Source organism: Elgaria multicarinata, chromosome 2, assembly GCF_023053635.1.
Source record: "Elgaria multicarinata webbii isolate HBS135686 ecotype San Diego chromosome 2, rElgMul1.1.pri, whole genome shotgun sequence".
NCBI lineage: Eukaryota > Metazoa > Chordata > Lepidosauria > Squamata > Anguidae > Elgaria > Elgaria multicarinata.
In genome coordinates this window covers 79,974,828-80,002,809 of record NC_086172.1, presented here as the reverse complement: position 1 = coordinate 80,002,809, position 27,982 = coordinate 79,974,828, and the positions used below count along the sequence as shown (strand labels likewise).

The window sequence follows — 27,982 nt, the reverse complement described above, 5'->3', positions numbered from 1 at the left end:
CCATTGGGTAAGACTAATTGCTCATGAGAGCGAGACGGGGGCGGGGTGCAGTCGTGCCTCTGCATGACTCAAAGAGTGATGGGCCACGGAGGAGGGGATCCAGTTGGCACGGGTTGTCAACTGAAGGGAAGGCAGCCTGCTTTGGGACACCCAAAAGCTGGAGCCAAGTCTGAACTTACGTGTGGGGAAAGTGCAAAAATTAATATCAAGACAAAGTATCTGGGAAGAGTGAAACGTTCGTTTCGGCAGGCCTTTGGAGGGCAGTTTGGATCTCGGTTGATGTGTTGTTTATATATTAGATTTTAAAAAAATATTCCTATTTTAAATGCTTATAAAGGTTTTAAATATTTTAATATTGTAGCATGTTTAATTGTATTTTTAATTTTTGTATATCTCTATCTGTTTTTGACTGTAAATGTTTTAATTTGCAAAGCCGCCTTGATTCCCAGTATTGCAGAAAAGGAGGGATATAAATAAATATAATAATAATAATAATAATAATAATAATAATAATAATAATAGTAACAACAACAACAAGTGAGCTCTCAGTGTTTCGTAGAACTTATTCCAAGGAAAGACTGCATAGGTCTGCATGGGTTCTTTCAGTTCTTTCAAACTCAGCTCTTATTATGAAACAAATGAATAAACTAAATCTAGTAATTCCAGAAGGATGATGATCCTATGCCAGCCTGGCATCAACACCTGGAATATTGGGGCATTTTCCAGCCTCCCCCCCCCCTGCACCCCAGCAGGACCTGCTGGGGTTGACACCTGAGGTCCTTCCTCAGCGCCTGCTGCCATTTGGAGTCTGAGTGGCTTTGCTCTTGCAGCTGCTGGCTCCCCGCTGCTGAGCTTAATGGCAGAAGTGACCCGTTGCATTGCTTGTGCACAATGGAAGGTTGGCAGTTGCCCCACCAACTCCCTGTCATGCTTGCTTGCAGACCAACCCGGTGGGAGCGCTGCAGTGGACTGCCACTCGGTAAGCCTGCTTGATCTCAAGGCATAGGCTGGTGGCTGCAAGGATGCCACCAGGAATCCCAAGTGTGGATTGGTGCTGGAAGTCCTGGTCAGCACTGGGGATGGGGCAATTGGGGGTCGCCTGTCCAGACCCTGTCCCAAATAGCTTGAGCTGGGTTTTATCATAAGTGTGAGCACTGTGCAAAATCACTATCAAGGAAGGTAGGGGGCATGAAACAAAACCAAATGCAATATGATGACTACAGCAAGTCCGGATGCATCTTCACTGCATAATGAAGGGCTCCTGCACATTGATCAAAAATCCCGTAGCCTTACTGGGGCTTTTTCCTCCAAAGTCTTTACGAATTTAACGATCGGCACAACACACATGCTCCCCCCATTGTTTTTGCAAGTTCCTTCCCATATGTTTCATTCATACTGTCAGCTGATGGCACTGCTTTATTGCATGATTTTGATTTATTACATAATTTTCAGGGTTTTATAAAATGTCTTGAAAATGGTGGGGGAGGCACCAGCAGATGACAACATCATGAAAAAGACCCCAAAACTTCTGTAAGTGAACAATCATGAGCGTGCAACAAATCAATCATGTAGAGAAGCTCTTAGACAAAGCTTTAGTTTTTCATCTCCTGCTTATAAACTATAAGGGGTGATTTGCACTGGCATATGTTTTTAAAGTATGCTGGAGTGCAAAACACAGATTAGATGCTTATAATTGATGTTTTAAAAATACAAGAACTATTTTATATTTATTCAGTGCCACTTATGTGATAGATCTTAAACAGAATTGAAAAATGTTACAGTCTGTGTCCCAAGGGATTCCTACATTTACAATCCAAATTACAGATACTTTTGGATATAGATAGCAGTAAAAAAAAGTATTAAATAAATAAATGTATGGGATGGGAAATGAAAAGACTAGGGCTCACACTCAAGATTCCAAATATCTCAGTTTGATTATCACACAGTCCATTGAACTTACCACATATATACAAACATGAATAATATATCAGTGTTTATTGCTTTGTTTATTTCATAGAGTGACAGATGAGATGTCCCTGGCATTCACAAACCAGTCCAACCAACCCAGTGCCTATGAGTTCATCTTCCGGCCGTTCTCCACCATTCCCGAGATACAGCACCTACTCTTCACGTTCTTCCTTCTGCTCTATCTCACAATCCTCTTTGGCAATTTCTCCATCATTTGGGTTGTCTGCACTGACCGTTCCCTGCGTACCCCCATGTATTTTTTCCTGGGCAACCTCTCCTTTTTGGAGATCTGTTACACCACCGCAGTAGTGCCTCAAATGCTGGCTGGTGTTCTAGACATCCACAGAACAATCCCATTTGCAAACTGTGGCATCCAGATGTTCTTCTTTGTGGCACTAGGCAGCACTGATTGTTTCCTGTTGGCTGTCATGGCATATGACCGTTACGTAGCCATCTGTCACCCACTTCGCTACACCGTCATCATGACTTGGCAGATATGCACATGGCTGGTGGTGGGCTCATTAATCCTTGCCCTTGTGCTGTCACTGGAGCTGACTGTCCTGATCTTCACCTTGCCTTTCTGTGGTCACCAGCCCCAAATCAACCATTTCCTATGTGATGTGCCTCCTGTGTTGCGGCTGGCTTGTGCTGACACCCATCTCCATCAGACCGTGCTCTTCAGCGTTGGGGTCATAGTGCTGACTATCCCCTTCCTTCTAATATGCATCTCCTACGTCTACATTGTGGCTGCCATCCTAAAGATCCACTCCACGTCTGGACGGCACCAGGCCTTCTCCACCTGCTCCTCCCACTTGACAGTGGTGATCCTACAGTATGGCTGCTGCAGCCTGGTCTACCTGCGTCCCAAGTCAAGTTCTTCAGAGGATGAGGACCGACAACTTGCTCTCATATACACGTTTGTCACTCCGCTGTTGAACCCCCTCATCTACAGCCTGAGGAACAAGGATGTCAAGCAGGCTCTAAAGAAGGCCATGGGGAGGACTACTGAGTCTCAGCCATGATTCCCTGATAAATTTATGGCATGGTCAAGATTACTTAGTCTTGTTTTTACATGGTGATATTCCACTTCACTTTCTCCCATGACTAATAAAAAGGACTTGATGTGGGGGGCCATGTAGGGACTATGTCAGTTCTCAGTAGCTCCCCAACAGCAGTGGCTAGTGCTCATGTATCTACCCTACTCAGGTTGGTGGTTGATAGTTCCCAGTCATTCATACTGCTCACCCACTCCAGCAGACCCTGTGGGATTTCTTATGTCTTTATGCTAAGTCATTGTTTGGAAGCAAGCAGTGGTGAAATGGAGGATGTTTAATTCAGATAAGACGGAGATAACGTTGGTGAGTGTGATTTTAGGAAGTGTGATTTTACCTGTGGCCAATGGGGTTGTTTTTAGCTTATTGTACATTTGGGCAACCCTCAGCCATCGGGGGTCTCTCCTGCACCTCTCGGATGCCCTTCCCCCTATTCCTCTCCTCACATATCTCTTTATGTACCTCTGGGGCTTTAAATGAACCCCTTTCCCACTTTAACTCACCAAACTCTTTCATTTCTCTCTTTGAAAGATGGGCTAGAGCAGCTAGCTGGTTCTTTTCTGTTTTATTTTGTTTTTCTCAAGAATGACATTCTTGAGAGAGAAAAACATGAAATACAGCTGGCTAGAGTGGTGAAGGATGCTCTAGCTGTCTGTACTCTGTGGTTTCTCCCTCCAAAAAAGTTATTCTTGAGAGAAGGTGTAGTTTGGGCTAAACAGCCAACTCTTGTCTGGGAGGCAGAGTTGGGGTGACAGTGACTGTCAAGGAGGGAAGGAGAGGCTGTATCTGAGGAAGTAAGTTGTTGGAAGGCTATCTGTGTGTTTGTGTGTATGTGTGTGTGTGTGTGTGTGTGCGTGCAGGAGTGGGAGAGGCCCAGGCCTAACTATCCATTGGCTCTTATCCACATATGGCACTCAAGGGTGTGAAGGTTACCCACCCCTGGTGTTGGAACACTCTGTTGGGAGTGCCTACAGATCAATGCTGGGCCTGGAGGGTCAGGTGATGGCTGTGAACTGGGACATCTTCTATCAATTAAATCTGTTGCATGAGCTGTGGACATCTCTTGGAGAAGAAGGGTGGAGAAGGGTGTTGACACCATCATCCATGCATTTGTAACTTCTAGGGTGACCATATGAAAAGGAGGATTCTGTATGTTTAACAGATGTGCAGAAAAGGGAATTTCAGCAGGTGCCATTGGTATACATGCAGCACCTGGTGAAATTCCCTCTTCATCACAACAGTTAAAGCTGCAGGAGCCTTGCCCTCTTTTTTACCTGGTCAAGAGGATTAGTTTAGCCTTTAACCTCTATCGCTCTCAGTTTCAGCCTTCCCTAACCTGGCACCCTCCAGATATATTGGACAGCAACCTCCAACATCCCCCCCAACCAACATGGCCATTGGCTATGCTAGCCAGGGATGATGGGAATTTTAGCCCATTTGGAGTTGTAGTTCAAAACATCTGAAGGGCCCCAGCTGTGGTGGGTGGGTGGGTGGAAGGCTGCTTTATTTAGTACATTTATATCTTACCTTTCCTCATCATAGAACTGAAGGTGGCAACAGGGGAGAGTTCTCAGCCGATCTCCCATTCAGGCCCCGACTAGATCCAAAATACTTAGCTTCAGCAAGGTTGGTGCATCATGTGCCCTCAGACTGATCCTTAGAATTGCCTTCTCCAACCTGATATCCTCCAGAAGTTTTAGATTACAACTCCCAGCATTCCTGACTATTGGCCATGCTAGCTGGGGTTGATGGGAGATGAAGTCCAACACATCTAGAGGGCATCTGATTGTGGAAGCCCTCATTAGGACTTAATCCACACACACACACACACACACACACACACGCAAAGAGCCACTGGTTCATGTGACGAAATGAATGATCCATAAAGGATGCCTAACTCCAAATTCTAGCGTCCTGCCTCTGTCACTGATCGATGCCTGCGGAGGCGGCGGCACTATGCCTGAATGGCTGATTGGCTCCCCTTCTCCTGTCTTTCCCTGTGTTCTCCACTTGGCAATGGCAAGGGGTGAGAACGTGGGCCCCTCTCTGGTTCAAAAGGTGGCAGCACTAGGCCTGAATTGCATACTGACAGATGTGCTATGTATTCAGTGCAGCCAGGGGACAGCCGAGGCAAAGCATGAGAGATACAGGCCATGTCTTGACAGCATCACGTCTGCACCCCGAGGCCTCGAACTCCCGCATTGGCGCTCCTTCCCATTATCTGCATGGGAAGAAGCGCAAGTGCGGGTTTTGTGTGAAAGGCCTGCTGCTGCCCCCTGTAGCCGTGCACCCAAGCCCATGCCCGCCACTGGACATTGCACAGGCGCTCGGTGGGGGGCAACCTTTTTTGGGTTGTTGTTTTTTTAATCTCTAGATGCGTAGCTTCGCATTTACAGATAAACAGGGGACGATGACAATGCGGGGAGGTCGATATAATTGATAACAGTAGACAGATGCACATCCTTTCCTGTACTACAAAAATAGTATAATCAAGACAAACTTTTTCAAAGTGGCTTGGTGAATTAGGGGTGTGTGTGTGTGTGTGTGTGTGTGTGTGTGTGTGTCCAGCACTATGGTGGTGGAGGTACTGCTGCTTATATTGCTGAGCCCTGTCATCTCTCTCAACATTGCCATTCTGAGGGTTTCCTAAATGACATGTTTTGGGATCGCCTTGTGTGCATGGAGTTCATGATGAAGGACTCCAATGGTGCCTCTTGACTAAACCTAATTTGACATTTATATTGCCCCCCCTCAAAACGCCCTAACCAGTGAGACTCTATCACTATATGTCACAAAAATTAAGGGAGCGGTTTCTAATATAAATGCTGTCCCTAGCAAGCAGGAGGAGAGCTTTCGGAAACAGGTCCAACAGAACACAAGAGAATCTAACCCCCACAATTGCTTCAGATATGTCCAAGCACACCAATCCCTGCACAGGCGGCAGAGGGTTACATTAACACCCTCTTTCCAGAGTCAAAGATGGTAAGTACAGGTTTTGCTAGGAGAAAGGTCATCTTGAGCAATTATGCAGGGCTGGGGAACTTGCAGCCCTCCATATATTGTTGGATTCCTGGTCCCATCAGCCCCAGCCAACATGACAGTGGTCAGGGATGATGAATATTGGAATTCAGCACCATCTAGAAGGCCATACGTTTCCCAGCCCTGAAGAATGCTTTTCAAAATCCATTTTGCCACTCCATATTGGTTCACCTTTGGGAGACCATAACATTTGGGAGACCACCTTCTCACCCTTCCACCATTCAAAGAGCAGTTATTAAATAGCATATCACATTCCACGTGAAATGGAAAGTGTCCGTGATCTTAGACACAGTTGTATATAGAGGTTATAATTAGCAAGCTTTGGTGGCTCACTTGGTGGCACACACAACCGTGTTTTGTGTGTGTGTGTGTGTGTGTGTAATTAAAATATTAGAACAGCTCTCTGGACTGAGAAGGAAACCTTCTGGGTAGTCCCCGAAGGTAAGTGGGCTAGATCTCATGTGTCACAAACTACATATATTAAACAGGTTCCCTCTGGGGGTTTCATGAAGGACATGATAGGAAAGCTATGCTTGTATCTTCCGGAGATCTACAGCAATCAAAGGCAGAAGGTTACATCTATTCTGAAGCAAATAAATACACTTTGTCCAACAAGGGATTATGATGCTGGCTATTCTAGTCTTCTGTACAGCACCTTTCACAAGAAAACTTCCTTCCATCTCTCATCCTGATATAGTGCACAGCATAGCAAGCTTCTCATCTTAGCAATTCAAATAAATAATAATAATTTTAAAAAACCAGAAACCAGTACGAAAACACCAGGACCTCCAGTTTGTCATTTTGCGGTGAGTTGTGAATTTTGCAGTAATTCCACATTCTTCCGACTTTACAGAAATGCATAATCTGCATGGGATACTGGCTGCCTGGCTTCTATGACATTTCACATGCAAATGTTATGATACTAACTCTCATTCCCTAAACCTACAGAGAAGGTCATGTAAGCTAGTTTTGAGCAGCATCTTGTCTTTTACGGGTAGAAGGGAGATTGGAAGCTACTGGTAGATATTTGGGTGATTTGCAATAGTTCAGCAAGGATTTCTGTCTCCCATTTGTTTAACAGTTGAACAATTGTTAAACAATTGGGAGTCAGAAATCAACAACTGTTAAACAATAGCAAAAAATGACAAAGGCTCCTCCACCTTAACTCACACTGTTACAATGAAGAATGTTCCGGACAATCAGGAGTGCTTCCAGATGAGGCTTTTACTGTACAATCACACCACCTCGTCCATAAAATAGTTTGTGAAATCATTTGTGTGGTACCCTTGTGCAAGAGCTTGCATAATGCCCTGTCCAACTGCTTGGCTAATGGCTTGTGGAAGTGAAATCAAAGTATTAGATTTGACATTTGTAGAAGAGTAAAAATGGGGTTTCCACAAGCACTAGAAGCTTTGTGCTGGCAAAATGGCACTACTGAATAGTATGGATTCAACCCTAGGAGCTCTCTGTCTGGAAGCACCCCAGGAAAGTGTTTATGGGTAAAAGAACGTTGAGCTTAGTTCTGTTACTGAAAACAAATTCCTGGGCTCAGCATGTGCTCAGAGATACACTGTTCTTTAATTCTAAATTTACATCTGGCCCCTAAGCCATTATTTTTCACTAGGGTTCAGTTAGTGGACCACGCAGTTATAGCAAACCAACAACAACGAAGTAGATCCTGTAAACCTGAAGTCTGCCCACCGTTCCCCCCTCTATTTTTTCAAATTGCTGCTTAGGGAGCCTCTTTTCAGATCACCCTAGGAATGTATAGCGCTGTTTTGAAATGTATCTTAGTCTAGGTTTTGTCATTAATGATATTCTGAGCACTTTGGCTATGAGCCATTTTGGTGCATTCTGGCTCTAAAGCCAAGATATTTAACAAATGCTTCTTATTGCATACATCACAGCAGTCTAGTAAGGTTTGTAAGTTTTTATATCTGGTTAGCTCTCGGTTGGTTTGCAAGCAAATCCTAACTCAACATCCATCACCCAAATCTTCTCTCTGAAGCTTGTTTTTGTTGTTTTATATCCTTCTATCACATTAATAAATCAGGGCTAGGAATGGATTTTGCTCCATAACACCCTATTTCTACATTTTGTCAGAGAATGCCTTCTCTGTGTCTCAGGCCTTTTACATCCAGAAATGAAAAAATAAAAAGGGCAGTAAGACCACGAATAAGCAAATGCCTATACGTATAGACATTCCACTTACGTAGAGTAAAATCATGGTTTGGTCCATCAGATTCTTTTCAGCAAGGAAAAATAATGTGGATGCACTTTGATCTTATGAAGTATTTGATACTGCATTTCTGCTGAAACTGTGAATTATTTGGAAAACTGGGCATCTAGATCTCTACCATAAGAAGAATGGAAATGTAATTTATAATTAAAAATCACTTGGTTAGCGTCTATTCTGATTGATCGGTGTTTTCAAAATCTCAAATGCCAGCTCTTCAAAAATTCATGAAATGACATTGAACTGGAAATAATAAGATGAAATAATATGTACTTGGAATTCTCATGACTTGATTTCTAGATTATGAATATTTAGGACATGGATTGCAGGCATGCAATCAGGTTTTTCTCTTAAATGAGAGCTAGAAACCGAGTACTCAAAATGGGGGGGGGGATCCCATTAAACTCCTAAACTTGAAGGATGTGTTATCAAATCACCAAAAAAGGATGATGTGAGGATATGAATGATATCATTTTAGCTTGGCATGAATTTCTGAACCTTTTGACATTTCCCACTCCCATACACACATCATCCCTTCATACAGTGTGTTTCTATTCAAATCAGAACTTTGTAAAATGTCATATATTCAATGCCATGTAGATTCTGGTTTTATCATCGATATCCTCTTATTTCTCATCCCGATGACCCCGTAAGGTGGGGGCTAGTTGGATGCTCCAGGAGAACTGCACCGCAATGCTGGACTTCATGTTGTTGGCTTTTCCTACCCAACCAGAGCATCAGGTCTTACTTTTCCTGGGTGTCAGCATGACCTATGCAACCATCATCACAGGTAACTTGCTCATTGTAGTAGCTATCTGGGGAGACCCTCACCTGCACACTCCCATGTACTTCTTCCTGGTGACCCTCTCTGTGGTTGAGCTCTGCTATACAGCAGTTGTAGTCCCGCAGATCCTGGTAACCAGTCTACAGGAAAGGAAGGTCATCACTTTTAGGAGCTGCTGTGCTCAGATGTTCTTTTTTATCGGACTGGGTAGCACCGATTGCTTCTTGCTGGCTATCATGGCATATGACCGCTATGTGGCCATTTGCAAGCCCTTGCGCTACACCGTCATCATGACACAGCAGCTGTGTGTTCAGCTAGTGGCTGCCGCATTGCTGAGTGGTTTCCTGATTTCCTTCTTGCTGGTGTGGCTGGTCTTCCACCTCCCCTTCTGTGACGGGCATGGAATCGAACACTTCTTCTGCGATGTGCCACCCGTAGCACAGCTCGCCAGTAACAATACCACGCTCAGTGATGTTGGGGTGTTCCTTACAGGGATAACGGCCATTGCTGTGCCCTTGGTATTGATCTGCATCTCTTACCTTTTCATCGCTGTTGCAGTGCTGCAGATCCATTCAACCGCCGGCCGCCGAAAAACCATCTCCACTTGCTCCTCCCACTTAGCGGTGGTGGCCCTGCAGTATGGTTGCTGCAGCTTCATGTACTTACGCCCGAGCAGCAGCTTTTCCCCAAAGCAGGACCAGATGCTATCAATGGTGTACACCCTGGGCACACCACTGCTCAACCCCATCATCTATAGTCTGAGGAACAGAGAGGTGAAAGCAGCCCTGAGGAAAGTCATCAGCAACCGCATCTTCCAAAGGCAACCTGAATGCCACTGATCATCATACCTGGCAGGGTGTAGGTTACAAACACAGCTGACCTCTTGCACAGGGAAATGGCTCCTAGGAATTAGTCAGGAACCAATGTGTGTTGTCTCAACTGGACTAAACACTTTTATTTCTGCAGTTCAGGTAGGTAAATTGGAGCAATATCTTAAGGTGGAACTGTATATTATGAGGAAACTACTGGGGCGGAATCCAGTGCTGTTCGTCTGGTCATGGAGCTGGCCACTATGTGGCCAGCCACACTAATTCCATTCCACAAATGCCCCCTACTGCTTATAGAACAACAATTTAGCACTTCCAGGACAATCCCCCAAAGAGGCGGAAATGCTCATTTCTGGAATGGGGCAGTTATCCTTCAAAATTCGCACTACTTTGAATTTTGCAATAGTGCTCTTCCACCAAAAGCCTTTACATAAAGAACCATATATTAGGGAAAGTAACTTTAAAAAATGCATTGTTTTAAGAAAATTGCTTGGAAAATTGTGAATCAGGCAAAAATTGAATGCAAAGAAATGTATGATTGTATTAGGAGAAATGCACATAAAACCTCTTATGAATTTTCATTTATCCTATTATTGCTTCTGGCAGACAGGGTTTTGTCCACTAGAAAAACCTGTTTGACCATTGGGGATGGCAATGGAACAAAATAAGTGTATGTGTACTCCAAAAGTAACAACTATAATCTATCTCCAGCCAAATATGTTTTTCCTCTTAGCAATGCTTTATTTTCTTTAAATGTAATTATTAAGGGAAAACAAGTACATCCCACGGGTTTAAAGTCAGCTCCTTTAACATGTCCACATTGGGTATCCCCCTGGCACTTGAAGGTGGAGATTTGTTAACATGTTTCTATCACTACATGCCTTTCTTCTATAAGAGGAAAGACTTAACATGCCTTGTTTTGGAGCAAAGCTCTTGCTTTAATCAAGCAAGATGCACAAGGTGAGATCCTTTCCATTGCAGAAGAAGACCTTAGTCTTGTCATAACACCTCTAGCCAAATAGAAGACAAATAAAAAAGGCCATCCTGTGTCCATTTGAACGTTGACAAGATCTTGTCTCTAGGTAAGGTTGGAATCATTTCCTCTATTAGCAAATGTGGGTGATTGAGTACCAATCAGGAAGTGAAACAGAGCCACCTAAAAACATGCTTAACTGTCTGTCTCCCTAGGTTTGGGAAAGCAGAGACGTTTGTAAATTAAAAGTAAACAGTTTTTTCAAACCTCCGAAACTGCCTGAGGAGAACATGAGAGCTTATAGTGCACTGATGGCAATTGAGCTTCTAGAAGGGGAGGTGCGGGATCTAAGAAAAACCCCAGGCCCTTGTCTTGACAGCACTGCTTCGGCACCATGAGGCCTCAGGCTCCTGCATTGGCGCTCCTTCCCAGCATCTGCATGGGAAGGAGCACCAATGCAGAGTTGCTGCCACCAGTGGGCCAAGCACCAGGGAGGGGGAAGGAGGGGGGCAGCTGGCTTTGCTCCCCCTGACCTCCCTCTGGCTGCCCCTTTCCTTTCCCCATTTTTATTTTTATTTTAAATCTGTAGATGCAAACCTTTGCAACTACAGATTAATTTTTTTAAAAAAATGGGAGTGGGGAGAGGAACAGGGAAGCCAGAGGGAGGTCAGAGGGAAGAGAGCTGGTTCGGGCACCACACATTCCTCTCTTTCTCCCCCTCCGGCTGCCCCATTCCTCCCCCCCTCTATTTCTTTTAATCTGCAGATGCGAAGGTTTGAATCTACAGATTTAAAAAATAATGAAAAAGGTGGGGGGAAGCAATAGGGCAGCCAGAGGGGGAGGAAGAGAGGGACGCGCAGTGCCCAAACCGGCCCTCCTCCAGCCGATGGCGACCAATCAGGGGGCACCAATGGCTGTGGCACGCCTCCACTTAAAAAAAGTTGGGGTAAGTGCCCTATTTTTTTTTAAGTGGGGTTTCTGGGGCTTGTCCCTGGATGGCTTCAGGATGACGGATGCGTCATGTAGATGACCTGTGGGCACTCCAAATCCACCCTGGGGCAAACCCTTCGTCAAGACAAGCCTCAGAAGCCTGGCAGAGGGGGTGAGAGTTTGTGGTTGGAACTACTGAGACACAGGCTGCTGCACTGACACACAGGGTGGCAGCCGAAAACAAAACACAACAAAAAAGGAAAGCAGGGTTTAGAGTAAAATGATATCAAGTCCCTGATACCTTATAGTAATAAGTATACCGGAGTGGGGATGCATGCCGTGAGGTTAACAAAACTCCTTACAAGGCTCCAGGCTAGGGTGCAGAACACAGAAGCACTCCTCTTAGGGAGCAACATTGATTGCAAGTCCCACTTGTAGGTACAGATTGCGTTGGATCCGGATTTAACCATTTCTAGAGTAAACCTATTGACATAAATGGGACTTGAGTTACTCATGACTAACTCAAGCACTATTAATTTCAATTGGTCTGTCCTAGGAATTACTAGATCTGGATCCAACCCCGAGTGTCTAGAGTTTTATTCCATCTAATAGCAGTAAATTATTTGTACTTTGCTGTAGTGATCTGTCAGGTGTGCCTTAGGATGGATTCCTGCATTGAGCAGGGGGTTGGACTCCATGGCCTTATAGGCCCCTTCCAAATCTACTCTTCTATGATTCTATGAGCTCACGCCCTATCAGAAACATGAAGGCCCAAACCAGCATTTTCATCTCCCATATCCCCATAATGCTCAGTGGGGATTTTCATTTAGTGTCAGCCGTATACCAGAAATTGATTAGTGTATTTGAACTGCTTAGAGATGTTTTTAAATATGTTCAGCAGTGTATAAATCTATAAAACAAATAAACTTCTCTCTGCTGTGTGAGCCATGTGTAAATGTTAATACAGGACAGAATAGGGAAGAAAAAGTGCACCGATACATTGCAGCCAAAGTAGGCTTCTCGTTTACATTCATTCAGAAAACGCAGATTTGGGGCGCAATCCTATGCATGTTCAGACCAGGGGAAAAAGTCCGTATTTAACTATCTATCTAAACACGTATATGATTGTGCCCTGAATCCTCATATGTGGGCATGCCCATAGACATTTCAAACATAAAGCCCCCAAAAGTCCAAAGCCCCCCACACACACCTTATGAAAGTGGAGCTAATGTTGTTTTTAAGTAGCACACAAATGGAAATTAGAAGCGAAAATACAAAGCACACATTGACCTCTGCAGCCTGGATGGGGTACTGATTCATCCGTGGTAAAACTGACCGTGTCTCCCAATTGAGACAGGTTTGAGTCGTTTGTCATATCCAATTTCATTTTAAATTTCTCAAGAGGGAAACTTGCTAACACGCCCTCTAAGAATAAATCGTGCCAGCCACAACATTTTTCTTCTAGGAAGATTTGCTTTCCCACAGGCATTCTCTATGAATGTCCTGTAGAATCGGCAAGACATTTGTGATTGAAATTTTTTTTTTTTAAAAAAAGTGTTTTTACCCAATAATTACTTTAAAAAATATATATTAAGATACCAGATTGTCAGCAGATGTATGATTTCTGTAAAAAATAACTATTTTGATGACTGAGAAAATGAAAGTTGATTCTGAAAGATGGCGGGGTGGGTGGGGTGGAGGGTACTGAGCTGGAAAGTCAGAATAGTGAGTGCAGTGAATATTCCACCAAGATTATAATTGCTTTTTGTTTCTTACATTTTCTAATTACACTTCCTAATTACATTCCGCATGGAACTGTAAAACAATCTTGTTAGATACTATATTATAGAAAAAGAGTTGGCATGAATATACACAATATCTAAATATATACAGTCGTGTGAAAAAGAAAGTACACCCTCTTGGAATTGTATGATTTTACATATCAGGACATAATAACAATAATCTGTTCCTTAGCAGGTCTAAAAATTAGGTAAATACAACCTCAGATTAACAACAACACATGAGGTATTACACACCATGTCATGATTTATTTAACAGAAATAAAGCCAAAATGGAGAAACCATGTGTGAAAAAGTAAGTACGCCTTATGAATCAATAGTTTGTAGAACCATCTTTAGCAACAATAACTTGAAGTAATCGTTTTCTGTATGACTTTATCAGTCTCTCACATCGTTGTGGGGGAATTTTGGCCCACTCTTCTTTACAACGTTGCTTCAGTTCATTGAGGCTTGAGGGCATTTGTTTATGCACAGCTCTCTTAAGGTCTGGACTTTGACTGGGCCATTGCAACACCTTGATTCTTTTCTTTTTCAGCCATTCTGTTTTTGCTGGTGTGCTTGGGATAATTGTCCTGTTGCATGACCCAATTTCGGCCAAGCTTTAGCTGTCAGACAGATGGCCTCACATTTGACTCTAGAATACTTTGGTATACAGTAGGGTGACCATATTTTGGAAACCAAAAAAGGAGGACAACATGGTTGCCCCCAAGGGGGCGTGTCCAGTACCAAGGGGGCGTGTCCACCCAAACATAGCCTTGGTCACATGTCTGATTTTACAGCACACATTTAAGACAAATCTGTTCTACATAACATCTTAATGTTAAAATCACTGAAATAAAGAACAAGTGAAAGATTCAATGTATCTGAAATTAACTTCACTCACTCCTACTTTTGTAGGTTTTGCTGTACTTTGATGCTTTTGCTATACTCTGTGTGTTACATTCTCCCCTTCCCTCAAATATCTTTTCTGACTGTATCTTCACTCATTGCAAGCTGCTGTTGTTGTTAACAGGGTTTGCTACTGGCCCCAGATCTGTTTCAAATTTGGTATGGCTAAAGCTCTACCTAAAAGCTATCATGGTGCCAACTTTCAGCTTTTTATCTTTAAAAATGACAGTTTAAAAATAATAATTTTAAAACCTCAATTTTTTTAAAAAAAAACCTAAAAAATCAATGGATGAACAGATCTGTTTCAAATTTGGTGTGGCTAAAGCTCTACCTAAATCCTTTCATGGTGCAAAGTTTCATCTTTTTATCTTTAAAAATGACGATTTAAAAACTTCTCCACTTTGGTCTTGTCTGTCCAAAGGACATCGTTCCAGAAGTCTTGTGGTTTGTTCAGATGCAACTTTGGAAAACTAAGCCGTGCTGCCACGTTCTTTTTATTTATTTATTTATTTATTTATTTATTTATTACATTTTTATACCGCACAATAGCCGAAGCTCTCTGGGCGGTTCACAAAAATTAAAACCACAGTAAAACACCCAACAGTTTAAAACACAATTACAAAATACAGTATAAAAAGCGCATATTCTCTCTTTTTAGAGAGAAGAGGCTTTCTCCTGGCAACTCTTCCAAACAAACCATACTTGTTCAGTCTTTTTCTAATTGTACTGTCATGAACTTTAACATTTAACATGCTCACTGAGGCCTGTAGAGTCTGAGATGTAACTCTTGGGCTTTTTGCAGTTTCTCTGAGCATTGCACGGTCTGACCTTGGGGTGATTTTGCTGGGACGTCCTCTCCTGGGAAGATTGGCAACTGTCTTGAATGTTTTCCACTTTTGATTCATCTTTCTCACTGTAGAATGATGGACTTTAAATTGTTTGGAAATGGCCTTATAACCCTTCCCAGATTGATGGGCAGCAGCAATTGCTTCTCTAAGATCATTGCTGATGTCTTTCCTCCTTGGCATTGTGTTAACACACACCTAAATGCTCTAGACCAGCAAACTGAAAAAACTTTGGCTTTTATAGAGGTGGTCATACTTGCTGATGATCAATTAATCACGGGCATTTGATTAGCAGCACCTGTCTGCTACTTAGCATCTTAATTCCTATGGAAGCAGTAAGGGTGTACTTACTTTTTCACACATGGCTTCTCCATTTTGGCTTTATTTCTGTTAAAAAATCATGACACGGTGTAATATGTCATGTGTTGTTGTTCATCTGAGGTTGTATTTACCTAATTTTTAGACCTGCTAAGGAACATATGATTGTTATTATGTCCTGATATGTAAAATCATACAAATCCAAGAGGGTGTACTTTCTTTTTCACACGACTGTATATTAGGCACGCAGTTAATAACTAGCATTATCACTATTGTTTGGGTATCAATGTGTGTGGTGCAGCACTTAGAGTCTTGGACTGGGATTGGCTGAGAAGAATTGGGTTCGGAGTGGGGAATTCAGCCAGGAAGCCAATTGGCTGACTCTGGACCAATCACTGATTTGCAGCCTAACCAACCTCAGAGGGTTGTCGTGAGTATAAAATGGAGAGGAAGAAGACTATGTAAGCCACCTTGGGTTCCTTGCAAGAGGAAAACAGGTGAGATATAAATGTAATAAAGTAATGTAATAATAAATTAATAAATAAAACTTAGCTACATCTCAAATAGGATGGATTAAAATCTGAAGTCTCTTCTCATCTATTCCTGCCCAAGCCCTGAGATTATCATAGGGCCTTCTCTGAATTCCCTCACATTCCCTCAAGGGTATACCTGGGAGCGGGTCTTTTCAATTGTAGCCCACTCATCCAGCTGTGCCTATGTTATTGTTTTCAGCACCTGGCAAAATGTTTTTATTCTCTCAGAAGTTTTAATCTTATGCACATTTCTGCTGCTAGGTTAAGTTTTTGAGTAGTTTTATCACTGTTGTATGTTTAGATGTTCATATGTATTAGCTTCTGCTGTTATTATCGATGTTTTTTTTTATGATTTTGGATTTTATTTCTGTCTTTATTGAACTTCACCTTGAGAGCTATTAGCTATAGGGTGACTAATGAATTTTAGAATTAAATAAAATATCTTTGAGCATTGGAGAAAAAATGATCTGGTATAATAAAGGAGGATCTTAAAAATATAAACTATTCACTGCATATGACTCAGGAAATGTATTGATGTGAGCAGAATGCAGAAAGTTGTCTCAGCTTTAAATTTTCATATTGGTAGATTCAGTGGAGAGTACAAAGAGATATGGTGTCGGATTAAAAAAACCATTGGTGGGTGGGTGTTTTTAAAGTAATGGGGAAAGTAACATCAGAATATGATGTGAACTGTACAAAAATGCAATAAAGGTCACCACTCCTTTTTCCATTATTGTTTTTTAAAAATTAGACATAGGATTGGATTCAACTTGGGGCACAATTCTATGCATGTTTAGACAGGGGGGGGGACTCTTTTTAAACATAGTTTTTTCCTGTCTAAACATGAATAGGATTGTGCCCTTAGTCAAACTTAGAGACTTTAAAATCAGTGAGCTGTAAATCAGTCATGACTACCTTAAGCCCTATTCATTTCAATGGGTTTACTTTAAGTATGACTTGGTCTGGAATTAACCCATGAACTCTTGGTGTGCATTAGAAGATTTTATGAAAGAAATTTGACTAAAAATTAAAATTTATTTGAAGGGAACAAAAGGATTGCACCTGATAGCATGTCTTTCATTTTAGAAAATGGGGAAGAGGCATATAAATGGAAACTGATATCAACACAAACATCAGAATAAAAATGGGAATATATCTTTATTAACTAATTAAATTACTCAGTATCAACATACTTGAAAGAAGATTCCTTGTAAGTAATATTTAAGCCCACTGCATATGGGAAATTCCCCTAAGGCAAAAACAAATAAGTGATGGAAACAGCCAATGCATAACATAGGGTGACCATATGAAAAGGAGGACAGGGCTCCTGTATCTAACAGTTGCATAGAAAAGGGAATTTCAGCAGGTCTCCTTTGTATATATAGAGAACCTGGTGAAATTCCCTCTTCATCACAACAGTTAAGGCTGCAGGAGCTATACTAGAGTGACCAGATTTAAAAGAGGGCAGGGCACCTGCAGCTTTAACTGTTGTGATGAAGAGGGAATTTTAACAGGTTCCCCATATATACAAATGACACCTGCTGAAATTTCCTTTTCAATACAACTATTAAAGATACAGGAGCCCTGTCCTCCTTTCTATATGGCCACCCTACATAACACACCTATCTAGAATAGGTGATCAATACATACAGTCAAATGACTGCAAAATATTGAAATGCTGGGACAGTACAATTAAACTTACAAATGGAATTACACATTACTTAACCACTTTGCCTGTTATCTTTTGGTGGCTTTGTGAGACAGCACATAAAGAGACTGGCTATTTGTGAATTACTAGAAGAAGAAGAAAAAGAGCAGAAACAGGCACACTGCCAGATGAAACCATTGGTTAAGGAAGGACTAAGGTGAAACTTCATACTGCCCTGATAGTGCAGCCAAACTAATCTGAAAAGGCATTCTTTCCAAAGTCAAACATGGGGATAAAATAAATGGAGTGAAAATAAGGCTGTAAGCCTAAACATATTTTCCTGGGAGTAAGCCCATTGAACACAGTAGGACTTCCTTCTGAATAAATGTTCCAATAATTGTGCTATATGGCTGTATCTCTAGGAACACTTACCTAGGAGTAAGCCCCACTGTGTTCAATGAAGCTTACTGTGGTCTGTAGCCTTAGTTTCATTCGCAGTGTTGATTTCAATTGATGCCCAAGTTTGAAGGATTTCTGCTGAGAAGCAAATTTGTTTGCTCATGACATTCTGGGAGTAGTTAACACTTCTTTGACTTTATCAGAATAGAGAAAACAAGATGATCCCAGGAAACCACAGTGCCGTGACTGAATTTGTGTTCCTAGCTTTCCCCAACAGCAGACAGGTCCAGGCCCTGGTCTTCATAGCCATGCTTCTGGTCTACATAGCCAACTTTTTAGGGAATCTTCTCATCATAGTGGCTATCTGGGAAGATCCCCACTTGCACACCCCCATGTACTTCTTCCTGTGGTCCCTTTCCATAACTGAGTTCTGCTTCACAACATCCGTGGTACCCCAGATGCTGGTGAACGTTTTACAAGAGAAGAAGAGCATCACTGTTGCAGGATGCGGCGCCCAGATGTTTTTCTTCATAGCCCTGGGCAGCACTGACAGCTTCCTTCTAGTGGCAATGGCTTATGATCGTTACGTTGCTATCTGCCACCCTCTGCATTACACTCATATCATGACTTGGCAAAGATGTATATGGCTAGTGGCTGCCTCGCTGGCCCTTGGGGGGCTGCTGTCGATGGAAATTGCAGTCCTGATATTTCACCTTCCTTTCAATGGGGCCAACCAAATTGAACATTTTTTCTGTGACGTCAATCAGCTGCTGACGCTGGCGAGTGCTAACACCGACTTTGAGGAGATTGCCCAGTTTGTCGGCAGCATCCTTATACTTTCGCTCCCCTTCCTGTTCATTGCTGCTTCGTACATTTGCATCATCAGGACAATCCTGCAGATCCCTTCCACCAAGGGACGGCTCCAGACTTTCAACACGTGCTCCTCTCACCTCATGGTGGTATTGCTGCAGTACGGCTGTGGCTCTTTGGTGTACCTGCACCCCAAATCCAGGCAGTTTGATAAGATGGATCGGTTGCTGTCATTGGTGTACACCTTTGGCAGCCCTATTCTGAACCCCATTATATACAGCCTAAGAAACAAGGAGCTCAAGGATGCCATAAGGAAACTCTCTCTGAAGGCCAAGCTAGAAGTTAGAGACTCATAGTAGCTGCCCCCTGCTCTGCATCTCTTCATTTCCTCTTCTGTGTAACATCGAGTACAAACTATGCATCATGCGATTTTTTACAATGTGCAGCTCCCCCAACTGACATCCTTGGCTGATGGAAGGGGTGGGCGTACAGAGTTGTGATGGTATTATGCCATGTAATCTGTGCATTCAATGTCACAAGGATGCGAGAATAAAGAGGCATGGAGTGGTAGGAGCTGCATAGTTTAGCCCCAAGGCAATTCCTGGCAACTTTGCCATAGTTCAAGAAATGGTTGGTGTATGCGCTTAAAATAATGTTATCTACTTGGTGTGTCTGGTATAGGAAGGGGTGGAGAACTTTCGGCCGTGGGCCAAATCCAGCCCTATGTGTTTTCCCAGATGGGCACGCCCCCTTTGCCTGGGCCTGCCTCCTTTCCCCCAACCACTGAACACTTGGTGCTTGCCCAGCTTTTGTGCAGTTTTCCCTCCATTGATAAAGGCTGGAATGCCTTAGCTCAGCTACTGGCAGGAAGAGCGTTGGCTTGTGTGTGTTTTGTTTTCTATCTTTGGCCCTTTGCCTTCAGCACCATCCTGCACTGGAATGCAGCCCCTGAGAGCTTCTCCAAAATTTAATTTGGCCCTTGGGCTGAAAGAGGTTCTTTTAAGACGAGAAAAAGAATAGAGAATAATTTGAAATTGTTGCTGGATCAGCAATGGCTTCCTGCTGCCAAAGGAGTTCTCTCAAACTATGTCAAAAAAAGCCACCTTAACGGCCAGCACTAGGTGTGGCTTTAAATGCATCTTGCCGTTTCACATGCAGGTCTCTTAATATGCAAATAGCATCAGCTGAGGGAGATGGGGTTGATAATTTTTGGGGTTGGAGCAGGTGGCAGGCCTAAAGGGGGGATTTAACCCTATTCTCCCCTCCCAAGGACCTGAGGAATACTCCTCCTCTGAAGCCACCAATTGCACTGTGAGGAAATCCCCTATTGACCCAAATTCAAAGATACATGGTCCTTTTCCACGAGCCCCTGCCAAAGGAAGTGAGGCAGGTGGCTACTAGGAGGAGAGCTTTCTCTGCTGTGGCACCCCGGCTGTGGAACAAGCTCCCCAGAGAAGTTCGCTGGCGCCTACACTGTACTCCTTCTGTCGCCAGCTGAAGACCTTTTTATTTTCTCAGTATTTTAACACCTAATTTAACTTAAATTTAAACTTTGCTGTTTTAATTCCATATTTTAACCCATATCAATTTTTGCTGTGTGGTTTTATCCTGGTTGTGCTTTTTATGTTGTATTTTGTATTTGTGTTTTTAGATTGTTGGTTGTTTTTATGCTCTTCATGGTTTTAATTTTTGTGAACCGCCCAGAGATCTGACTCTTCTGAGGTTGTGCTATAAAATGTCCACTAGAGGGTGATGTCCCCATTGAAATCTATAGACCACATGGTCGTTTGTCTCTTCTCCATGAAAAGTGCTCACTTCAAACATGGAAGAGAACCAGAAAGAGAGCCCATGGTAAGGAAACGCGATCCCCCCACCCCATCTGATGAGACACATGTCTAGTTTTGCTCTCAAGAAAATAATGTGAAAGAATTTCCAAGAAGATTTAAGATTAAAAATAAATAAATGGATATGCTGGTTGACAGATTACTGGACAGATGTGGTCTAGGACCACTGGTCATAGGGGTGTGCCCAGGCACACCCTAATATCTTCAAGGGTGGTGGCCTCCACTTCCCTCCCGCTCCCATGATCGGCAATGGCATGCGCAGCTTTCCAAAAAATAAAGCAGGCATTTACCTTTAAAAAAATAATAAATAAAATTCCCTGGGGGCACACCCTAATGAAATGTGCTGGGCATACCTATGCCACTGGTGGAAGGATCAATGTACTGGCAACACAGATCAACCACATTTATCGCTAAGCTTAGTGAACTGACAAAGCATTATGGGAGTTCTTACAAAACATGTAATCCATCACCGCCAAAGGCTTTAGAGAATGCCCTCTTGATCAGTGGTAGGTGTCCCTATTTCCACTTCAGATATTTTGGACTACAACTCCCGTAATCCCCAATCATTGCCCATGCTGGCTGGGCCTTAGAAGAGTTGTAATCCAAAATATCTGGAGGGCTCCAGATTGCCTACCACTGCTCTTGATTACATGTCATCTACACATCAGCTCTACACACAGACATGGAAATTGCTTCCTCCAGACTCCTTTTGGAAGACTATAGCTTTTGATCACCATTCTGTGCAGCCTAGAGATCACAAATACACCAACCCTCTCAACTGGAGAAATTGCTTCTAGACTCTAGAGCAGGCTCAAAGCCTGCTGTTTCACCTGGGCAAAACAGCTTGATTTGGGATGTCACACTGGGTTGCTTGGAACAATGTCTTAATTATACTGTTGTAAACGCCTTACTTCCTCAAGTGGTAAAAAGTTCCAAGAACAGCATGATCCAGATTTGGCTTCCTTTGGATGAGCGCATATTGGATTTATGACATATTTATTTGCTTTTACACATATAGAGCACAAGTGGAAGCACACAGTAGTGCGCACACCTTTCACCAAGCTCTGATGGTTATCACTCAAAGAAGATATCTAGGTCTTCCAACCATGAAGGGCTTTTCTATATAAGTGATTTATTGTAAAATCATCATTCCCTACTCGCGGTTATTTACAGGTTCTTTAGATGATGTCATTACCCTCCAAGTTTCGCTAAAGAGCACTTTTGATGAGCTTTTTTTTTTTAGAGTAGGGGAAATGCAGTATTAAATTGTAAAAGCAAAAGACAATGCTTTTTTCCTTTGTGTATTTGTGCTATTCTGCAATACCACCTAGAGATTATGTGGTGTGAAAGCAGGAAAGGAAACAGCCCTCCTGTAGTGCTCAGATCTGAATTCTATGATGAAACCAAAAGTAGTTACAGCCAATTAAGAGCTGATTAACAGCCTCATGTAGAAATGTTCTAAATCTCCCAACCTTTTACTCAAGCTGAAGACACATCAAGCAGCCATTAGTAAACAATCTCCTTAAAAAAGGAGGTTAAGCCAGTCCTAACAATATGTTATGATAGGGTGACCATATGGAAAAGAGGACAAGGCTCCTGTATCTTTAACAGTTGCATAGAAAAGGGAATTTCAGCAGATGCTATTTGTTTGCATGTAGCACCTGATGATCCCTCTTCATCGCAACTGTTAAAGCTGCAGGAGCCCTGCCCTCTTTTGTATCTGGTCACTCCAGTATAGCTCCTGTAGTGATGAAAAGGGAATTTCACCAGGTGCTGTGTGCATACACATGACACCTGCTGAAATTTGTGGTAAATGAAACACACAACACTACTGCCATTTGCAAGAGAGAGAGAAATACAGAGATCTGAATTTAGGCTCTAGTTTAGGCTCATGTCTTACACTGTGCATTGAGCGGGAGGTTGGACTCGATGGCCTTATAAGCCCCTTCCAACTCTACTATTCTATGAGTCTATTAATGAAGGCCAATTCAGCTATCAAAAAGACACAGACAATGGCAAAGCTCTTACTTCTCAGTAGGCATGTTTAAATGTCTGGATTCAAAACCAGTTTTGCCCTAATAAGTGAGATGCAGGGAAGAAAAAGCTGCGTCATCACTGTCCTTGCTGACACATGTCTTTTTCTGGAATGTATTTAGCTAGATTTCTAGACCACCATATCATTGCTCAGAGCAAACCTCAATGGACCTGTATTGGCCACTATTGATCATGGTTCTTCACTTTTATGTCTAGCTTAGTCCTAAGCAGGGCAAACTAGGTTTTGCACGAACACCCTATCTATGATGCCACACGTCCATTACGGCCATGGGTGCAGTTGGGTAATTTTATACATTTCTTCATCATCTTCCTATTTGTACTTGTATACCACTTTTCCACAAAATTTTGCCCACAGCAGCTTGCAACATAACAAATGAACAACAATAAATATAATTTATAGGATATCAATCAGCAATAAATGCAACATCATTAAAATACAATATAAACCATTACAAATAACCATAACATTGGCAGGTAAATGCATAGTAGATATATCAACATATATAATATGTAATAAAACAGTACAAATAAATAAATGAATCCATCAACTGAGCACTAAAAAGGAAGAGAATAAAGCACAATACAAAAATATTAACTAATATATATACATCTTCGTTTCACAAGAGGGTTCTCCACAATTAGCCTACTAGCACAGGTTGGCAGTTGCACATCTGACTTGTGGCAGCTTTCCTCTCTCCCATCTCCTCTCATTGTTCTTTCCCTCTCACACACCTAAGATGGTGGAGATTGACAGTCCTTCTTCAAGCTCTGGATACCCACAAAGGTTTGACATTAACTCAGCCTCTCTCCACCAAGCACCCCTTCCAGCAGTGGTCTTCAGGGAGCAGTCTTCTTCAGGCTCCAAGGTGATGGAAGGTGGAAATTCTCAAGCCCTTGATGTTAGACCCTCATCAGCAAATTATTATTATTATTATTTATTTATACAGCACCATCTATGTACATGGTGCTGTACAGAGTAAAACAGTAAATAGCAAGACCCTGCCGCATAGGCTTACATTCTAATAAAATCATAGTAAAGCGATAAGGAGGGGAAGAGAATGCAAGCAGGCACTGGGTAGGGTAAACAGGCACAAGGTAGGGTAAAACTAACAGTATAAAGTCCAAACAGCATCAGGTTTTAAAAGCTTTAGGAAAAAGAAAAGTTTTTAGCTGAGCTTTAAAAGCTGCGATTGAACTTGTGGATCTCAGATGTTCTGGAAGAGCGTTCCAGGCGTAAGGGGCAGCAGAAGAAAATGGACGAAGCCGAGCAAGGGAAGTAGAGACCCTTGGGCAGGCGAGAAACATGGCATCAGAGGAGCGAAGAGCACGAGCGGGGCAATAGTGTGAGATGAGAGAGGAGAGATAGGAAGGAGCTAGACCGTGAAAAGCTTTGATGACTCTGGACTTAATGAGCTTATGGGAGTGGTGGGTCTTCCCTCTTTAGATGGTACTGTATATTACTTCACTTACTTTAAAATGTGGTGAGCCTGCCCTGCTGCATTTGCCTGGCCCTCTCTTGCTTATTCTGCTGTGTGGTTGTTGCTGCAGAACATGGGTGGGACGGTGCTGTTGCACCATGACCTGCTTGTCGGTCCCTGGCCGATGGCTGGTTGGCCACTGTGTGAACAGAGTGCTGGACTAGATGGACCCTTGGTTTGATCCAGCAGGGCCCTTCTTATGTGGGGCCTTGGAGTTCTGCCCCAAGGTCCTACCTTGTTGGCACCACTGACTACAATATTCTAATGATGGAGAAACATGTGAGATAGCTTTGGTATTAATTTGATATCATATGACTGTTTCTTTATTGTTTGATATATTATTGCCTATTATTTTGACACTGATGATCATATATGGACTGGGGGTGTTCTTGCTATTCCGTTTGGATTTCCTTCAGGAAAGAAAAACATGTTATAAATATGAAATGAAATGTCTCCTTGGCACAACCCTTTGATAGGTTCCCATTTGGATCAGCTACTGAGCTGACAACAATCTTGGGCTGACAGCAATTCAGTGAGATTGTTTTCCATCTACAAAAATGGCAGCCAAAGGAAAAATGGTAACAATGTGCCTTATAGTTCCTCGGCTAGACTGGGATTAGCAACAAGACCCATACCCTATTTATAAACCCAAGGGAAAGGATAAGTAAGGGGGCTATTGTGGGTGGTTATGAACTAGGTGGGAGCTTCTCCTGAAAGGATGCTTTATTTTGCAATTCCCACCCCGACGCCGCTCCAAGTCAGTGTGAATGTTTGACCCATGGCTAGTGTCAGATTATAATCTGCTTTCTCTTGGAAATGAACCTATATAAGGCTCTCTTCACTTCTGTATTCCTTAGGCTGTAGATTAAGGGGTTGAGCATGGGGGTGACTATTGCATAAAAAACGGACACCACCTTATTGAGGTTGATTGAAGAAGCAACTTTAGTACGGACATACATGAAGAAAAGTGTGCCATAGAAGACAGACACCACTGTGAGGTGGGCAGTACAGGTTGAAAAGGCTCGGTGGCGTCCTACTAAGGAGTCAATCTTCAGGACTGTGGAGATAATGCGGACATACGATACTATGATGACAAAAGAGGAAGCCAGGAGCACGACCAAGGAGATCAGGAAGTCAACCACCTCCTTCAGGGAAACGTCAGTACATGAGAGAACAAGGAGCGGAGAGGCATCACAGAAGAAATGGTCTATCTCATTGGGGCCACAAAAAGTCAACTGTGACATGAAGTAGACAGGCAGCACTGGGGTGAGAAAACCAGCTAGCCAGGAGCCAGCTGCCAGGAGCAGACAAGTGTCTCTACCTACCATCTCTTGGTAGCGCAGTGGCACACAGATTGCTACGTAGCGGTCGTAGGCCATAGCTGCTAGGAGGAAGCATTCAGTGCTGCCCAGGAAGGTGAAGAGGTAAAGCTGTGCCAAGCAGGCGGGGTAGGAGATAATCCTACCACTAGGGGACCCAAAGCCAGACAGCATCTTCGGCACAGTGAGGGAGGTGTACCAAATGTCCAAGCATGAAAGGTGGATGAGAAAGAAGTACATGGGTGTGTGCAAGCGCCTTTCTGTTGCCACAACTAGGACCAGGATGCCATTCTCAGCCAGGGTCAGCAAGTACATGACCAAGAAGCAGCTAAAGAGAGGCAAGTGCTCCCCACGGGTGCTGGTGAAACCTCCCAGGACAAATTCTGTCACAAGAGTCCAGTTCTCATGTGGAGGTTGCATCTGGAAGGACCAGTACAGAACTGTTAGAACATGGTGCTCATGGACAACAGCAGAAGGCTCATTCTAAACATTGAAAGACTTGAATTCATTTATTTTAAAATAAATTTAAAGTATATGTTTTTAAAAAATAACTTATTTTTCCCCCTTTTCCAGGTTTTCTACATTGACAGTCCAAGACAATGCACTGAAAGAGTGTGTGTGTGTGTGTGTATAGAGCAATTAGCTCAGTACAGGAATACTTAGATACTAATCTCCACTCAACCATGAAGCACACTGAGTAAGCTTGTGCCAGTTAATATCCGTCATCTAAACTATCTCACGGGTTGTTGTAAGGATAAAATGGCGATAATCGCATAGATACTTCCCTAAAAGATTTTCTGCATATCTACAGGGTTGTTTTTAAAAGGACATCGAAGCTCCAGCTCTCACAACACATTACTGGTCTGGCTTCCATACAATAGGTAGGACTCTCTACAGGGCTGCTTTTTTTTTTTTAATGGATTGTCAAGTGTGATGGTGAAGCTTTCTTGACTTGGTGATAGAAAGTTATAAGAGGGAGCCAGGCATGTTTTATTTAAAGACTGGGTTCACACAACATGATAACCCACACTCAGTGGTTGAGTATGGACTGAGTGTGAATTGTCGTTGAACCGTGAGTTGTTGTTGAACCATGGATTATCATGTTGTCTGATCCCAGCTGTGCTAACAAACCATGGTTTGTTAACTGTGAACAAACCATAGTTCACAACCTAACAATAAATCATGGGTTTGCAAGGTGTCTTGTGTGAGAAAAATAAGCCACCCTGCGGAAAACATACTGGGTTCACACAACACAATAACCCACAATTCAACAACAACCAATGTTTTTAATTTTTGTAAACCGCCCAGAGAGCTTCCGGCTATTGGGCAGTATAGAAATGTAATAAATAAATAAATAAATAAATAAATAAATAAATAAAGTTATCATGTGAACCCAGTCAAAATCTTTGAATGGATTGGCCACCTAAATCCAGAAAAACTGTTGCACATTGGTGAAATCCAGCAGTATCTGTCCACCAGTGGAATGGACATATGTGGGGGATGGATATCCCCTTCCCCCTGCATTTGTTGTGTGTGCCCCAAAAATCTGCTCCGGAGGGACAGGGACCCTCCAGAGCTCATTTTTTTTGTGGGGGGGGGGAGTGATGTGTAATGGAACAAGAAGTCCCATTGCACGAGCAGAAATCTGATCACATGACAATTGATGTCACACTATGCCTGATTTTCACGGTTCTAGGCACAAAACTCTACAAAACTAGGGATGAATTATGGTTTGATTATTGGAGTCAATGTAGCATGGAACAACATATTACTCCCTACTAGTTAATGTGATGCAACATATGAAAATGTTTAACTATGACCATGATTAAACTGCAAATGTTACTGCAAATCCATCAACTCTTTAAACCTGGAGGCAGGAGTCTAATGGGAAGTTATCCGACTTGAAATTAAAGTTACCCATGGCTTTTCCCATTAGAGTTTTTCAGTATCTCTTGAGGAAAGCATCTTTCTGATAACATTACACCAACTGTTTCCCCAATTCAACAGTGTGAGGCTGATGCAGATGTAGATGTACATCTGCCCCACAATGCTCATCTGGACCCCACTGAACTTGATGCCCACATCTGTTGAGAAAGGGGGCTTCTAATCACACAATGCTCATGAGTAGAGCAAGCCACATCTATCCAAGCCACACTACTATCCCTGCCTTTTCACACCAAAGGAAATAAGATACAGAGCATTTCTGCACCAGGGAAAATCCCACAACTTACTGCAGC

The 27,982-nt window shown here is 42.7% G+C and overlaps 4 protein-coding genes across 4 annotated transcripts; 3 read left to right on the top strand and 1 right to left on the bottom strand.

Annotated features, from left to right (window-relative positions):
* The first annotated feature begins 2,030 nt into the window (after positions 1–2,030).
* On the top strand, positions 2,031–2,990 carry LOC134393352 (olfactory receptor 10Q1-like). The gene has a single exon (XM_063118381.1). It carries the CDS (start codon positions 2,031–2,033, stop codon positions 2,988–2,990), a length of 960 nt encoding a protein of 319 aa, XP_062974451.1.
* A 5,974-nt stretch (positions 2,991–8,964) lies between these two features.
* On the top strand, positions 8,965–9,918 carry LOC134393351 (olfactory receptor 10W1-like). Its single transcript, XM_063118380.1, has one exon. It carries the CDS (start codon positions 8,965–8,967, stop codon positions 9,916–9,918), a length of 954 nt encoding a protein of 317 aa, XP_062974450.1.
* An 8,539-nt stretch (positions 9,919–18,457) lies between these two features.
* On the top strand, positions 18,458–19,405 carry LOC134393350 (olfactory receptor 10V1-like). The gene has a single exon (XM_063118379.1). It carries the CDS (start codon positions 18,458–18,460, stop codon positions 19,403–19,405), a length of 948 nt encoding a protein of 315 aa, XP_062974449.1.
* An 877-nt stretch (positions 19,406–20,282) lies between these two features.
* Positions 20,283–26,165, bottom strand: LOC134393349 (olfactory receptor 6Q1-like). Its single transcript, XM_063118378.1, has 2 exons — positions 25,249–26,165; positions 20,283–20,322 (listed from the first exon to the last, which is right to left on the bottom strand). The coding sequence occupies exons 1-2, from the start codon at positions 26,163–26,165 to the stop codon at positions 20,283–20,285; spliced, it is 957 nt and encodes a 318-aa protein (XP_062974448.1).
* Between the last annotated feature and the right edge of the window lie 1,817 nt (positions 26,166–27,982).